The sequence below is a fragment of the Aethalodelphis obliquidens genome, unplaced genomic scaffold, assembly GCF_003676395.1.
Source record: "Aethalodelphis obliquidens isolate GAN/ISIS:26980383/991018 unplaced genomic scaffold, ASM367639v1 scaffold53, whole genome shotgun sequence".
Lineage (NCBI taxonomy): Eukaryota > Metazoa > Chordata > Mammalia > Artiodactyla > Delphinidae > Aethalodelphis > Aethalodelphis obliquidens.
The window spans coordinates 6,750,353-6,765,029 of NW_020837997.1; the positions used below are offsets into that span (position 1 = coordinate 6,750,353).

Genomic DNA, 14,677 nt, shown 5'->3' on the forward strand with positions numbered 1-14,677 from the left:
CGCACGGGCTTAGTTGCTCCGCGGCATGCGGGATCTTCCCCGACCAGGAATCGAACCCGTGTCCCCTGCCTTGGCAGGCAGATTCTTATGCACTGCACCACCAGGGAAGCCCGAGGGTTGCTATTTTAAATACGGTGAGCAAGGAGGGCTTCATTGAGGAGGTGACATTCAGGCAGAGGCCTGAGTAAAGTGAAGGAGTGAGCCCCATGTCTAGTTAGAGGAAGAGTCTACGGGTGGAGGTAACAGACAGTTCAGAAGCCCACATTAGCTTCATTATCAGGCAATTTTTTCCCTCCTAATGGCAAAGATGTCTCTGGCTAGTCATCTGCTCACCTCATCATCCAACAGAAAGCGGCACCCCATTTCCCAGTAACTCCAGGAAAAGTCCCATGATGGAAGCTCACTGGATCCCTTTCGGTCACATGCCCTCCCTGAACCAATCACTGTGCTCCAGGGAATGGAGCGCGCGCGCGCGCGCGCTCTCTCTCTCTCTCTCTCTCTCGCTCTCTTTTTTTTTTTTTTTTGCGATACGCGGCCTCTCACTGTTGTGGCCTCTCCCGTTGCGGAGCACAGGTTCCGGACGCGCAGGCTCAGCGGCCATGGCTCACGGGCCCAGCCGCTCCGCGGCATGTGGGATCTTCCCGGACCGGGGCACGAACCCGTGTCGCCTGCATCGGCAGGCGGACTCTCAACCACTGCGCCACCAGGGAAGCCCTCTCTTTTTTTAATTAATAAATTTATTTATTTATGGGTCTTCGTTGCTGGGAGCGGGCTTTCTCTAGTTAAGGCAAGCGGGGGCTACTCTTTGTTGCAGTGGGCAGGCTTCTCATTGCGGTGGCTTCTCTTGTTGTGGAGCACGGGCTCTAGGCGCGTGAGCTTCGGTAGTTGTGGCACACGGGCTCAGTAGCTGTGGTCACGGGCTTTAGAGCGCAGGTTCAGTAGTTGTGGCGCACGGGCTTAGTTGCTCCGCGGCATATGGGATCTTCCCAGACCAGGGCTCGAACCTGTGTTTCCTGCACTGGCAGGCGGATTCTTAACCACTGCGCCACCAGGGAGCTCTCTGGCTAATCTGGGGCAGGCTGCCGCAATGAGGTAGGTATCAGCACCACCCCCTCCGCCTTCCGCAGGCATGTACCTCTGTGGGGAGGGTGTTTACCCCAGTTAAAGCTCAGCCCAGGTGAAAAGCTTTTATAGTTTGTTCTATACTTTCCAGATTATTAAAAGAACTGCACACTCCTTGTAAAATAAAATCCCAATAGTATTGAAATGTAAGCAGAAAACAAAAAGCAAAAAAATCACACATGAAACCTCACACTCCAGAATATATGTAATCTTACAAATGCAGGCTCTTTCGCACATACTGCCCGGCAGCACTGCCCAACGCTGTGCAAACACTCAACCGCTACTCACTATTACGATGATTATTTTCCTACCCAGACTGGGAAGGGATGTTGATTAGCATGATCATATCAGTAGCTTACATTTTTGGAATGTTTGCTATGTGCCAAGTCGGATTTTACAGATGAAAAGGCTGAAGTTCAGATAAGGTAAGTCACCTGTTCAGGGTCACACAGCAAGAAAGTGGGTCCTACGCAGAAACCAGAGCTGCTCCCGCCAGCCCCCCACCCCATCCCCCAAGGGGCCCCCAGGCCCTGGAGGGCCTCTGCCCTCTCTAGCCAGGCCCTAGCAGGGCGGCTGCCTTCCTCTTATCTCAGCCCAGGCTGCCTGCTGGTCCCGCCCCCTCGGGGGAGCTGCCACTTGGAGGCGCCTGGCCGGGAAGGCCTGGTCAGCTGTGTCCGGCGGAGGCAGCTGCTGACCCAGCTGTGGACTGTGCCTGGGGCGGAGGAAGGGGGGGGGCAGGAGCCCTGGGCCTCCCGTGGCAGGGGCTGCATCATGTATCATCTCGGGGCACCCCTCTGGCCTGGAGTTGGCTTCCTCTGTCTCCTACTCGCTGGGGCAACCTGGGCTCCCCCACCCAACCCACCGGATCCCAAGTTTGAAAGGAAAGGTAAGGGTGGAGCTGAGTGTGGACCCCCGCACTAGGTCCTGGAGGGCAATGCTGGGGCCTGAACTTCCAGCCTGGGTCCTGGGGGCTATGCCAGGTTCTGAACCCGTCTGTGTCCTGGAGCCCCAGCTGGTGTCTGAACCCTAGACTGGGACCTGATACGGCATACTGCGGGTCTGTATCCCCAGACTGCGTCTGCGGGAGAAGCTAGAGAGGGGCGTAAGAGTCCTGTTTTATCTTCTCAAGGAGTCTGACACATGCTAAACACTAAATGGGGCGGGGGTGGTGCTGGTTCTAGGCCCTGTAGTCTAGGGTCCCCAAGGGGAGGGGACCTAGCCGACCCTCCAGTGGGGGAGGGAGGCTAAAACCAGGGTCCGAGTCAGAGGGGCCGGGCCGCAGGCGTCTGTAAACACTGTTTGCATGCGGGCGCCATATCCCTGGGTCCGCGGGGTTGAGGGAGCGGGGGCGGGGGGCACGGTTGGCGCTATCGGGCAGCCGGGAGCCTGCCGGGGCTGATAGGGGACCCCGCCTCCTGCACACACACACTCACCCTCACGCACGTCCTGGGCTGGGGCGGGGCCGGCAGCGGGAGGCGGAGGCCTTGAATGCTGCGCTCAGCTCAGCCGGTCGCGGGGTGGGCGGGCGTGTGTGGGGAGACAATAAGACATTCAACCTACGCATGGGAGTTCGGGGGGCAGCACTTCTGCAGACCCCTCGAAGGGCCCCGCTGGGGTAGACAGAGGGGCGGGGCATTTTTCTTATCGGTCCGCACAGGCGGCAGGAGGGAGGGGAGGATGCTGTGGCCCGAGGACGGGGCTCGGGTCTCCTGACCCCCTCCCCTGGCGCCCATCCCCAGCGGCCCTGCTGACAGCCCGCGAGCCTGAAGAGTTTCTGTGCTTCACCGAGAGGTTGGAGGATTTGGTGTGTTTCTGGGAGGAAGCGGCAAGCGCCGGGATCGGCCCGGACAACTACAGCTTCTCCTACCAGCTCGAGTGAGTCCGACGGGGCAAGTGGAGCGCCCCACAGGTGGAGGGGGCGGGCGGGCCGAGCAGCGCTCCCCGGAGCTCGCACCTTGGGACTTCTGGTGCCAGGGGCCGGATGGCACCTCCGCTGGTAGTCACTACTGGGAAGCCCACGGGGTCAGGGCCGACACGCTGCCTAGTGGTCGGGGCTGGAACACTCCCGTGATCACTGCTGGAGTGCGACCGCAAACTTCAGGGCTGGGACAACACCGCTCCAAAGCAGGACTAAGGCGTCGCGTACGTCGGGGCTGGGACGCTCCCTGGTGGTAGTGTCCAGAACACACCCTCGGTCCCGGCAATGCCTCCCAACTTGCTCCCTACCTTCGCTGGTTCCTGGGCGAACAGGGGTGAGCCGTGGAAGCCGTGCCGCCTGCATCAGGCGCCCACCACCCGCGGCTTGGTGCGTTTCTGGTGCTCGCTGCCTACAGCCGACACGTCGAGCTTCGTGCCCCTAGAGCTGCGCGTCACTGCGGCCTCCTCGGGCTCTTCACGCTACCGCCGTATCATCCACATCAACGAAGTGGGTAAGAGCGCTGGGAACGGGAGAGTGGTCGGGAGGAAGTCCCAGTCTCCGCCCACCTGAGCAACCCCTCTCCACAGTGCTCCTAGACCCTCCCGCTGGGCTGCTGGCGCGGCGGGCAGACGAGGGCGGCCATGTGGTATTGCGCTGGCTCCCACCGCCTGGGGCACCCATGGCAAGCCTCATTCGCTATGAGATGAACATCTCGGCAGAGAACGCCGCTGGTGGCGCGCAGAGGGTGAGGCTCGCTCCTACGGCCTAGCCCCAAGGGCTCCAGAGTCGACAGGCCCTCTAGGTCCCACCCAGACGGTCACCACGGCCCCGCCCCTCCACCTCCCGCCCAAGACAGCTCCACGTCCACCGACTTGTCCCCTTTCCCAATGTCCCCTTTCCCCAGCCAACCTGGACTCAATCCCACTAAACCCTTGTCCCAAACCCTAGACTTCTTCAGGGCCCGCCCCCTCTGTGCTCTGGCCCCGCAGTTAAATAGCCCGAGCCCGCCCTTTTCTACCTGGGGCCCCATCTTGATTGGCCCCGACCCTTCCTGGGCCCCGCCTCCTGCTTTCATTGCCCGCCTCCCCATGCTTGGGCTCAGTTCTTCCTTTCTCTGATTGGCTCGGTCCCTCAGGGCCCACCCTCACATGCCCTCCTTTGCCCGCACCGCCCCTATTGGCGATACCTCTCACCTGGGCCCCGCCTCCAGGTGGAGATCCTCGACGGCCGCACTGAGTGCGTGCTGAGCAACCTGCGGGGCGGAACGCGCTACACCTTCAAGGTACGCGCGCGTATGGCCGAGCCGAGCTTCGGTGGCTTCTGGAGCGCCTGGTCCGAGCCTGTGTCGCTGCTGACGGCTAGTGGTGAGGCCCCAGGCAGGGGTGTAGAAGGGGCTGGGCGGAGCATGGGGCAAGCTCACCGCCCTGACCTCCTCCCTGCTCCCCAGACTTGGACCCCCTCATCCTGACGCTCTCCCTCGTCCTCGTGCTCATTCTGCTGCTGCTGGCCGTGCTAACCCTGCTCTCCCACCGCCGGTGAGCGCCCCACTCGGCACCTGACTCAGATTCCTCCCCACCAACGTTCTCCTTTCCCTGTGGGAACCTAGGCTCAAAGAGGGGCAGGCACTTGCCCAGGGTCACACAATGAGGAGTCAGTGGCAGGACTGGGATGCAAGCCAGGTCAGACGCAGACTCTTACTTAAAATTCTCTGCTCTTGGGCATACTTTCACCTGGTTTTCCTCCTACCTCAGTGGCTGCCCCTTGTTGGATTCCTTTGTACTTTTCCCCAATTTCATCAGCTTCTGTAAAATCAACCAGATGGGCTTACTGAAACGATTTAACCCCAAGTGCCTCCCACCCCTGTTGTCAAGCTCCTTAGATGCTTTACGATATGACCAGCCATCCTGAGGTTTTTGTAATTCCAAGTACAAACCATGTGTTTTCACACCCCCAAGGCTTGGCACATACTGTTCCTTCTGCCAGGAACGTCCTTCTTGCCATGTCTGCCAAGCAATCTCCTCGTTGTCTTTCAAGGCCCTGTTCATTTACTTGGTTGGAAAATACATACAGAATGCCAACTGTGTGCTAGGCACTGGGGAGAAAGTGTAGAACAAACCAGACGCATCACTGACCTTGTGGATCTCATAGCTGAGTCACACAACAAATAAGGGAATCAACATACATTTGATTATAAATCGTGATGAGTGATATCACAGAAATTAATGGGGGTGGGGCCATGACAAGATAGTCAGGGAAGGCCTCTGGGAGGTGACATCAGAGCAGAAACCTGAAGTCTGGTAGGAGGCAGCCGCATGAAAAGCAGGGAGAAAAACCAGCAAGTGCAAAGGCCCTGTGGTGGGAATGAGCTTGGAACATTGAAGCAGCTGCAAGAAGAGCTGTATGGTTAGAGAAGAGTGTGTAAGGGGGTAAGTGGTGGATGATGAGATGAAGGAGGTGCCAGAGGTCAGACCATGCAGGGTCTTCTGCAGGGCTGTGGGGAGGAATCGGGACTTTATTCTGAATGCATTGAGGAACTATGGAAAGGAGTGAGGAAGGGAAGTAACAATGGACCTTCAGACAAGACTGGGTGGGTTTTAGACGGAGCATATTGAACTCCTATGCATCCTTCAAAACTTTGTTCCAGTTGCCCTTCTGTAGAGCCTGGCAGATGCTTTGGCCGAGCCCCTGTTCCTCAGCCCCACACACTCCTATGCCTTCATCACGATCACAAGGGGCTAGGAGTACCTTTGCCCTGTGACTGGTGCTGAGGGGGTGCTGGTGACTGGTCACTGACACATGCCCAGGTATTCGTTTCTTTTGGCTTCACTAGGACTCTGAAGCAGAAGATATGGCCTGGCATCCCAAGCCCCGAGAGCGAGTTTGAGGGCCTCTTCACCACCCACAAGGGTAACTTCCAGGTAGGTGGCCTGGTTGTCCCCTCAGGGCCTGGGGTTTCCCTGCTCCTGTGGCCGAATCCCCGGTCTCTGAGCAGGCTGCTGCTGTCTCCCCAGCTGTGGCTGTACCAAACTGATGGCTGTCTGTGGTGGAGCCCCTGCACCCCCTTCACAGAGGACCCACCTGCCCCCCTGGAGGTCCTCTCTGAGCGCTGCTGGGGGGTGACACAGGCAGTGGAGCCAGGGGCAGATGATGAGGGGCCCCTGTTGGAGCCGGTGGGCAGCGAGCATGCCCAAGACAGCTACCTGGTGCTGGACAAGTGCTTGCTGCCCCGGAGCCCACCCAGCGAGGACCTCCCACAGCCTGGTGGCGATTTGGACATAGCAGCCATGGATGAAGCCTCGGAAGCATTCTCCTGCTCATGCACTTTGGCCCTGAAGCCTGTGCCAGAGGGGGCCTCGGCTGCCAGCTTTGAGTACACCATCCTGGATCCCAGCTCCCAGCTCTTGCGCCCGAGGGCACTTCCCCCTGAGTTGCCCCCTACCCCACCCCACCTAAAGTACCTCTACCTCGTGGTGTCTGACTCTGGCATCTCAACTGACTACAGCTCTGGGGGTTCCCAGGAAGCCCAGCGGGGCTCATCCAATGGCCCCTACTCCAACCCTTATGAGAACAGCCTCATCCCAGCCCCCGAGCCTTCACCCCCGAGCTACGTGGCCTGCTCCTAGGACTCCAGCCCTCAGATGCACGGGGACCCAGAATGACCTCAAGTGCTACTCCAGGCCCAAGATTTATCCGGCAGGGTCAGTGAGGCCTGCTGACCTTGGCTTTCTGCTCAATTCATCCTGGTCAGAAAGTCACAACCTTGCAGTATTTTTAAATGTACAGTCTTTTGTGTAGATATATAAATATAGATAAGTTTTCTGTCACGGCTTCTATAAATACCTCTAAGCCCCATCTTTTCCCTGGGCCCAGGCCATAGGAGAAGCAGGAAAAGGCCTTGAGTTCAGTCTGAAATTCTGACCTGGCAATCTGAATAATAATAGTAAAATGAATCAGTTAGTATGTTATGCTAGCTGCCCTAACAAAGCTGCCCTGAAACTGAGTGGCTGAACACATTAAATATTTTCTCTCTCATTTCTCAATTCAAACAGGTGGGCAGCTATCCCTGGGATGAGTCAGAAGCCCAGACTGTAACTTTAATATCCCCCAGGGCTACCCTGGGGTCTTTAGATGGTTCCTCTGCATCCTGCCAGCCAACACGAGAGAGACAGCAGAAGATTCTGTGGCCTTTAGGGACCTAGCCTAGAGGTGGGCGCCATCTCTTCTTCACAAATTCTACCGGTCAGAAATGGTCATGTGACCCTAGCGAGAACCATGGACAGCTGGGAAATGTAGTTTAGCTGTGCACCCAAGAGAGAAAAGCTGTTTAATGAGCTGCTAGCTAGTCTCTGCCACTAATAATAATACCAATGACATTCATTCCTAGGGCTTTATTCTGAATCAGGCCCTGTCCTAAGACAGCACTCTGATGACACCAAATGTCATCAAGTGGCTCAATGGGAGTTCTGGGTTAACCACTTTTAAATAGTTTGACATAACCTAGGAAAGCTGAACGTATGCATATCTTCTACTCCAGCAATGCCACTTCTAGGTATGTACCCTAAAAACCCTCACACACATGAACCAGGATATGTGTACAAGAGTGTTAATAGCAGTAAATAAGTCAATCTGATGAGTAAATTGGGGTATAGTCACCCAAGGAATTATACAAAGTATGGAAAAAGGAATGAATGAAAAAATGTGGCTGAATGTTTTCTGTATTTTGGCTGCGCTGCATGGCATGTGGGATCTTAGTTCCCAGACCAGGGATCAAACCCGTGTCCCATGCACTGGAAGCATGGAGTTTTAACCACTGGACTGCCAGGGAAGTCCCACGGCCGAATCTTAGTAACAATGTTGAGCGGGAGAAGAAGGAAGTCCCAGATTACATTTATCATGAAACTCTTTACAAAGTTCAAAACAGCAAAGTTAAACAATATGTTGACAATATGTACAGGATAATGCTATATTTATGAGAGAAAAAGCACTTTATAATCTTTAGGTCTCTGAATTTGCATCTGTCCCTGAGGTAGGTATTCCAGCCATGGAAACTGAAGCATAGAGAGGTTGTCACACTCCAAACCTCAAGGTTGGCCTCCAGAGCTTGAACCCTTGTGCAAGCTGGTGTCACCAGCCTGCGTGGGCCACGGGGTGACTGTCATCTCTCCATCTTGTCGGAAAGTCACCCGCCACTCTGCCCTGGCACCCAGCCCACCTGGCTCCAGGCAGGCTCGGAGGCAGTGCTGTCCTGGGCCTGGTGCATCGGGCTGCAGCCAGCACTGGGCAGGGAAATACCTCTGAAGCAGTGCCAACTGCAGGGCAGTCGCACTGTCTCCCTCCTCCTGGGTCTGGAGGGCCACAATGAGCCCACAGCCCCGGCCAGACCCAACCCGGTGGCTGAAGTGGGCAGCTGTGTCCAGAAGCAGGGCGGCCAGGTAGGCGGCTTCCTGGGACCCGGGGTCTTCCGTTAGGTACTCCTCCAGGCCATCGAGCAGCAGGAGGGAAGGGGCTGGCCCCCGCGTCTCATGGACAGAGCACAGGAGCCGGAGGAGCTCACGGGTTGAGGGTGGGTACTGGAAGCGGATCTTCTAGAGAGAGGAAAAAAGGAAACGGCCAGATTCATCACAGGAAGCCAGGCTCTCAGCTATAGCATCCCTGCTTCCTTGCATACTTTCCTGGACGTGGTTCTCACTCCCCAGACCGCTGGTTCCAGAGTGAAGCAGCTAGCTCAGAGTGGTCGAATATTCTTCTGTTCGCCACGCCCGCCCACCCCGTTTTATTTTTTGTTTTTCTAATTCTGCACTCATCACTTCCCGGTATTAGTTAAGAACAAGGTATATCGTTTTGTCAAATCTCTAGGGCAATCTTTCCACGGAAAACCTGCCCATAACGTCCGACCCCAGCATTGACTCCAGCGACCCAGAAACTCTTTCCAGACCCGACCATGTTTAGCCCCGCCCCCTACTCGCCCCGGACTCCCGTCTTTGGGCGCCACCCTTTGCTAATTCCGCCCCCTCATTGGATGGTTTCTCACTCAATCTTAACAAAGCTTCGCATAGTCCCACCCCCAACTCGTTCCAGACTCCGTCCCATAATGCCTGCTCCGGCTTGCCCTCCCTTCGTCTCCGCCATTGGCCTGTCTCTGCCTGTCACTCAATCGTCCATCCGCCTCGCTACTGGCTGGTTCACCTCTGGTCCCGCTCCGCCCCACCTGTAACCGCAAGGGTTCGAGCGCAGCTCCAATCCGGCGAGGCAGGCTTTGCAGAGGCCTCCGAGTCAGGAAGAGGACAGGGCCTCGGCCTTCCCCTGCCGCCTCCAGGGCCGCCGCGAATAGCAGCGCTGTCTTTCCAGAGCCGTGACCGCCGAGCAGCAGCAAAGGCGGTTCGGCCTCAGCTGTGTCCTCCTCCCCGGGGCCAGCCGCGCCGCCCGAGTTTAGCACCCGCCTCAGCGTCTCCGCCATTCGCAGCGTACCTCTGTCCAATCGGCGGCCCGTTCCTGTCCTTGATCCCGCCCAGGACGGGGTCGCATTGGTTACAGTGCACTTAGCTTCTCCATTGGTCCAGTGATCTGTTCATCAAAGCTAGATCGACGTTTCCTAGCTCCTCCCCCGGTGAAGGGGCAAATAACCTAGTCTGAGGAAGGAATGGAGGCCTTTGAGGGAGATAAGGCCCTTCCCTGGGTGAGTCCGCTGGCGGAAGCAGCATGAATACTATTATTCTGAGCTAATAAGCTAATCAGACAATACAAGGGTTGAGAGTTGGAGGGAGTAGGCCCTAATCACTGACACATTACTTAAAGTCTCCTAGCCTCAGTTTGCTCACCTGTAAAATGGAGCACATGGTATCTCAGAGGAATACTGTGATGCGTATGTGTGTGTTTCTGCTGATGTTACCCAGTGACAATGAAGAAGGGGAGAGATGGAGGAGCTATGTGCTTGTGTCTCTCTCTGTACCTGAGTACTTGCACAAATGGGGGCGGGGGCTGCAGGCTTGAGGACATTCGTCTGCAAAACATCCGTCAGACAGCAAAGCAGCTGTCTTTGAGGGTCTATAAGAAGAAGAGTCTCAGCTGGCCTCCTCGTTGGCCTGGGGGCTTCTGGAGTCCTGCTTGGGGTACAATGGGAGGCAGGACCATAGAATAAAAAATGGGCCAGGAGAGAAGAGGCAAAGATGAAGGGGCTGGGAGACTGAGGGAGAGCCACAGCACGACCTTGTTTGTCACGTTCACTTCGGTATCTCCAGTGCCCGGTCAGTGCCTAGGGCATTGCAGATTCTCAATACAGTTTCGTTAAAGGAATGAATGAAGAAAGGAAGGTAGAACTGATGAGAAACTGGGAGAGAAGGAGGAACAAGGTGAATAATCAAGTGATCACTGGTTGGGTCTCTTCACCCAGACTTCTCCCCAGAGCTGCCACTCACGCCCTTGTTGCCCTGGCAACTCTGTCTCCTGGTAACTTCAAAGTGGTGCTGTTGCCAGGAGACCCAGGGGCAGGGCCGAACTGAGATTTCCAGGGCTTTCTCTCTCCCTCTGGGGCCAGAACACAGCTCCACAACATCCCCCAATACACCCACTCACAAAGCCGCGTACCCCCACATCCCTCTACAAATACATAGACACACACACACACACACACACACACACACACACACACACGGCATCTCTGCATATATATTCACTTCCAGAATCCCCATCACTCACATGCTCACAGCCATGTCCTATCCTGACACAACGCATCCCATACACACTCTTTCCCACATTCATGCCCCCACACCCTTTCCCTTGCACGCATACAAAAACACACTCTGATATAACCATACCATTGTCACCACACACACACACACACACACACACACGAGGCATGCTGTTACATTCCCCTGTCAAATGCACAACCTCAGCCCCATGGTTCGCCTTACTTTGCAACACTCTAAATACACAAGCACCCAGTAGTGACACCCGAATCACACAGTTCCACACAGTTATATACATGGGAGTATGCCCAACACAGCCCCATTTCAAGTCCTTTGCACTTGCTGTTCCATTGCCTAGAGCACTCAGCTCCCAGATATCTATCCCTAGTTGTTTTCATTCCATTCAGATCTCTGCTCAAATATCACCTACTTAGGCTTTCCCTGACCACTTGTGTAAAGTCACACACCCTTCACTCTTTAATTGCTTATTCATCTGTATTTCTCTTCAAATAACTTATCACTTCCAATCTTATGTATTTATTTTATTGCCTCTCTCCCCACTAGTATGTCAGCTCCACCAGGGAAGGGTCCCTCTTTCTTTCACTACTGGGTCCCCAGCTCCTAGAACAGTACCTGGCGCAGAGTAGGTGCTCCTAAATGTAGCTGAGTGAGTATATAGTCAGAGATGCAGACATTAGGTGTATCTCTTATGCACACGGTACTTCTTTCCCTCCCTTCTTAGGATCCCACCTTCATGTCCTGACAGAAGGACTCTTACCTTAGAGGGGCTCCCTGGAGGAGGCAGGACCGCAGGGTGAGGGAACAGGGAGGTGGAGAGCTCAGGGTCAGTCTGTGTTCCTCCCTGGTTTATCAGCATCCTCAAGTGATTAGTTCATTCATTTGGCAAACACTTCTTGAGCACCTACTTTGTGCCCGGCCCTGACCTAGGAGGCACAGGTGTTCAGCGGTGAACAGACAACAAAATCTCTGTCCTGGTGGAACTGACATCCTAGCGAGGGAAGAGATAATGAAGAGTTTAAATAGTCTATGGGCAGATGATAAGTGTGTGCAAAAAAAGAAAAGAAAGTTTGCACAGGGAAGGGAAGGGTCAATTGTTTGTTTGGTTTTTGCAATTTTGAATAGGGTGGTAGGGGCAGGCCTCCCTGAGAAGGTAATACTTGAGGAAAGGCTTGAAGGAGTTGAGAGAGGGAACTGTGTAGCTATGTAGGGGAAGAGCATTCCAGGTGGAGGCACCTTCAAGTGCAAAGGCCTGGGGTCACTGGGAGAACTTTGGTTTTTACATAGAGTGCCATGAAGAGCCAACAGAGGGTTTGAGCACAAGAGGGTCATGGTCTAACTTACATTATAAGTCAGAGCTCAGTTTTTTAAATAAATTTATTTATTTATTTTTGGCTGCATTGGATCTTCTTTGCTGTGGGCGGGCTTTCTCTAGCTTAGGCGAGCAGCGGCCACTCTTTGTTGCAGTGAGTAGGGTTCTCACTGCAGTGGCTTCTCGTAGTGGAGCATGGGCTCTAGGCACGTGGGGTCAGTAGTTGCAGTGCGTGGGCTCTAGAGTACAGGCTCCGTAGTTGTGGTGAACGGGCTTAGTTACTCCGCGGCATGTGGAATCTTCCTGGACCAGGGCTTGAACACATGTCGCCTGCACTGGCAGGTGGATTCTTAACCAGTGAGCCACCAGGGAAGCCCGGAGCTCAGTTTTGATCGAGTTGAGCTTGAGAGACTGTGAGACTTACTGGGGCATGTTGAGAAGGCTTTTTTTTTTTTAATTAGAGGATTTTTAAAAATAAATTTATTTATTTTATTTATTTTTGGCTGCATTGGGTCTTCGTTGCTGCACATGGGCTTTCTCTAGTTGCGGCGAGCGGGGACTACTCTTCGTTGCATTTCGCAGGCTTCTCATTGTGGTGGCTTCTCTTGTTGCAGAGCATGGGCTCTAGGTGCACGGGCTTCAGTAGTGTGGCACACGGGCTCAGTAGTGGCTCGCGGGCTCTAGAGCGCAGGCTCAGTAGTTGTGGCACACGGGTTTAGTTGCTCTGCGGCATGTGGGATCTTCCCGGACCAGGGCTTGAACCCGCGCCCCCTGCAGTGGAAGCACGGAGTCTTAACCACTGGACCACCGGGGAAGCCCTCAAGAAGCCTTTTGAATAAGCAAGCAGATCTTAGTCTGGATTTTCTTTCTTTTTTAAAAAAATGTTTATTTATTTATTTATTTTGGCTGTACTGGGTCTTAGTTGCAGCACGCGGGATCTTCGTTGTGGCATGTGGGATCTTTAGTTGTGGCATGTGGACTTCTTAGTTGCGGCATGCATGCAGGATCTAATTCCCCGACCAGGGATCGAACCCGACCTCCCTGCATTGGGAGCATGGAGTCTTACCCACTGGACCACCAGGGAAGTCCCTTAGTCTGAACTTTCTACCTAAAATTATCCACCCTGGGATGGGGGTGTGTGCAAGGCCAGGGCTGCTGTCTCCAACCTCTCTAGCGGTCCCAGACACTTCTTTGTGTCTGGCAGCCCCGCCTTTACCCTTTCTTGGCCTCCGCTTAACATCAGGACCACGGACAGTGCCAACCGGGTTGCGGTAGGGCGCTGTCCATTGTGCTGAAGTTTTGCTTCTTTCCTGCCCGCATGGAGGGAGCTGTGCGTCTGGAGGGACCACGGGCCTCAGGGGTGCAAGCCCTGGAAATAGAAGCTCTGGGCGGTGAAGCAGGGGGCTCCATGATTCTGTTCCTCCTCTGCCTGCAGCCCTCTCAGGCGTCCAACTCATTCCCTGCAGCCCTCAATCCACCCCACCACCTCCTCCCCCTCCGTCTCCCTGTCGCCTGCTCAGCTCCAACCGCACAGGTGTCCTCACTGTTCCCCAAACACAGCCGGCACGTTGCCACTTCAGGGCCCTCATTCTTGCTGTTCCCTCTGCCTGGAACGCTCCCCTTGCTCCACACTGTGGATACTTGCATGGCTCCCTTCCCTCCCTCCTTCACACCTCATCTCCAGTGCCAACTCCTCAGAAAGAACTTCCCTGACCACCCTCTTTAAATTGCAAGCTGTGTCCCCATCCCAGAGTTGTCCCATTGTCTTCTCTAGCTTGAGTTTTCTCTGTCACTTATCATTCTAACATATCAGCGATCTCAATCCCTGACCTAAATCCTTGATCCTACAGTTTAGAATTCAGAATTTTTCAGATTTTCAAAAGGTACTACGGTGCAAATACTATGCACTGAATAACACTCCTAGTTGGACCTGGGATAACATTCTAAGTCGAACACTTTATCTGCAGCAAGACGTAAGAATAGTCTCATAAAGTTAAATAAAGAAAAGCTATAATAACCTATGTCAGTTCAGGTCAGGTTTTGCCACAAATGAGAAACAAATTTTGGTTTCCGGACCTTCTTGAAATTTGGAATTGTGGTTTTGTGTATAGCTTATTTATCTTGTTTATTGTCTCTCAGGTGTTAGGAAGTGAGCTCCATGAGGGCAGGATTTTGTGTCTGTTCTGCTCACTGCTGCAGCCCCTGTGCCTAACTAAACAGCACCTGACACTCTGGTGTGGGGGGGTGCTCCATAGTGTTCGCTGAATGAATAAATGGATGGATGGATGAATAAACGAGAAAGAAAGGAAAGCAGACTCCCCTTTCCTGGTTTCTGGATGACTCCGTACCCTGAATGGCCTGTCTGAAGTCCCTATGAGCCACAGCGTGTGTCGGGGGGGAGGTGGTCTGTGGCTCCGTGTCCCTCCTACCTTCCCTGGTCTCTGCTGGGTCCTCAGGGATTGGTTCTCAGCAGAACCTCATAATCAGAACCCCTGCTCAAATACATGTAGTCAGGGATTCAGCTTGGAGGTTCCTACAGCCTCCAGCATCCCCTTCTATTAGAACCCTTAGGGTCCCCTCACCCGATTCCCTGTGCCCTCTGCACCCTGGCCGTGGTCAGAA

At 54.6% G+C, this 14,677-nt stretch overlaps 2 protein-coding genes across 3 annotated transcripts; one reads left to right on the plus strand and one right to left on the minus strand.

The window, feature by feature from the left end:
- Positions 1-1,861: 1,861 nt before the first annotated feature.
- EPOR (erythropoietin receptor) lies at positions 1,862-7,632 on the plus strand. Its single transcript, XM_027085107.1, has 8 exons — positions 1,862-2,008; positions 2,862-2,997; positions 3,373-3,551; positions 3,628-3,785; positions 4,251-4,404; positions 4,488-4,575; positions 5,871-5,958; positions 6,052-7,632. The coding sequence occupies exons 1-8, from the start codon at positions 1,894-1,896 to the stop codon at positions 6,661-6,663; spliced, it is 1,530 nt and encodes a 509-aa protein (XP_026940908.1). The 5' UTR covers positions 1,862-1,893; the 3' UTR covers positions 6,664-7,632.
- A 279-nt stretch (positions 7,633-7,911) lies between these two features.
- Positions 7,912-10,588, minus strand: SWSAP1 (SWIM-type zinc finger 7 associated protein 1). Of its 2 annotated transcripts, none has more exons than XM_027085094.1 (2): positions 9,249-9,601; positions 7,912-8,625 (listed from the first exon to the last, which is right to left on the minus strand). In XM_027085094.1, exons 1-2 carry the CDS (start codon positions 9,495-9,497, stop codon positions 8,122-8,124), a joined length of 753 nt encoding a protein of 250 aa, XP_026940895.1. In that variant the 5' UTR covers positions 9,498-9,601; the 3' UTR covers positions 7,912-8,121. The 2 variants fall into 2 exon arrangements, with proteins under 2 accessions (XP_026940895.1, XP_026940896.1); XM_027085095.1 differs by having other exon boundaries at positions 7,923-8,622; positions 9,249-10,588.
- Positions 10,589-14,677: the final 4,089 nt, after the last annotated feature.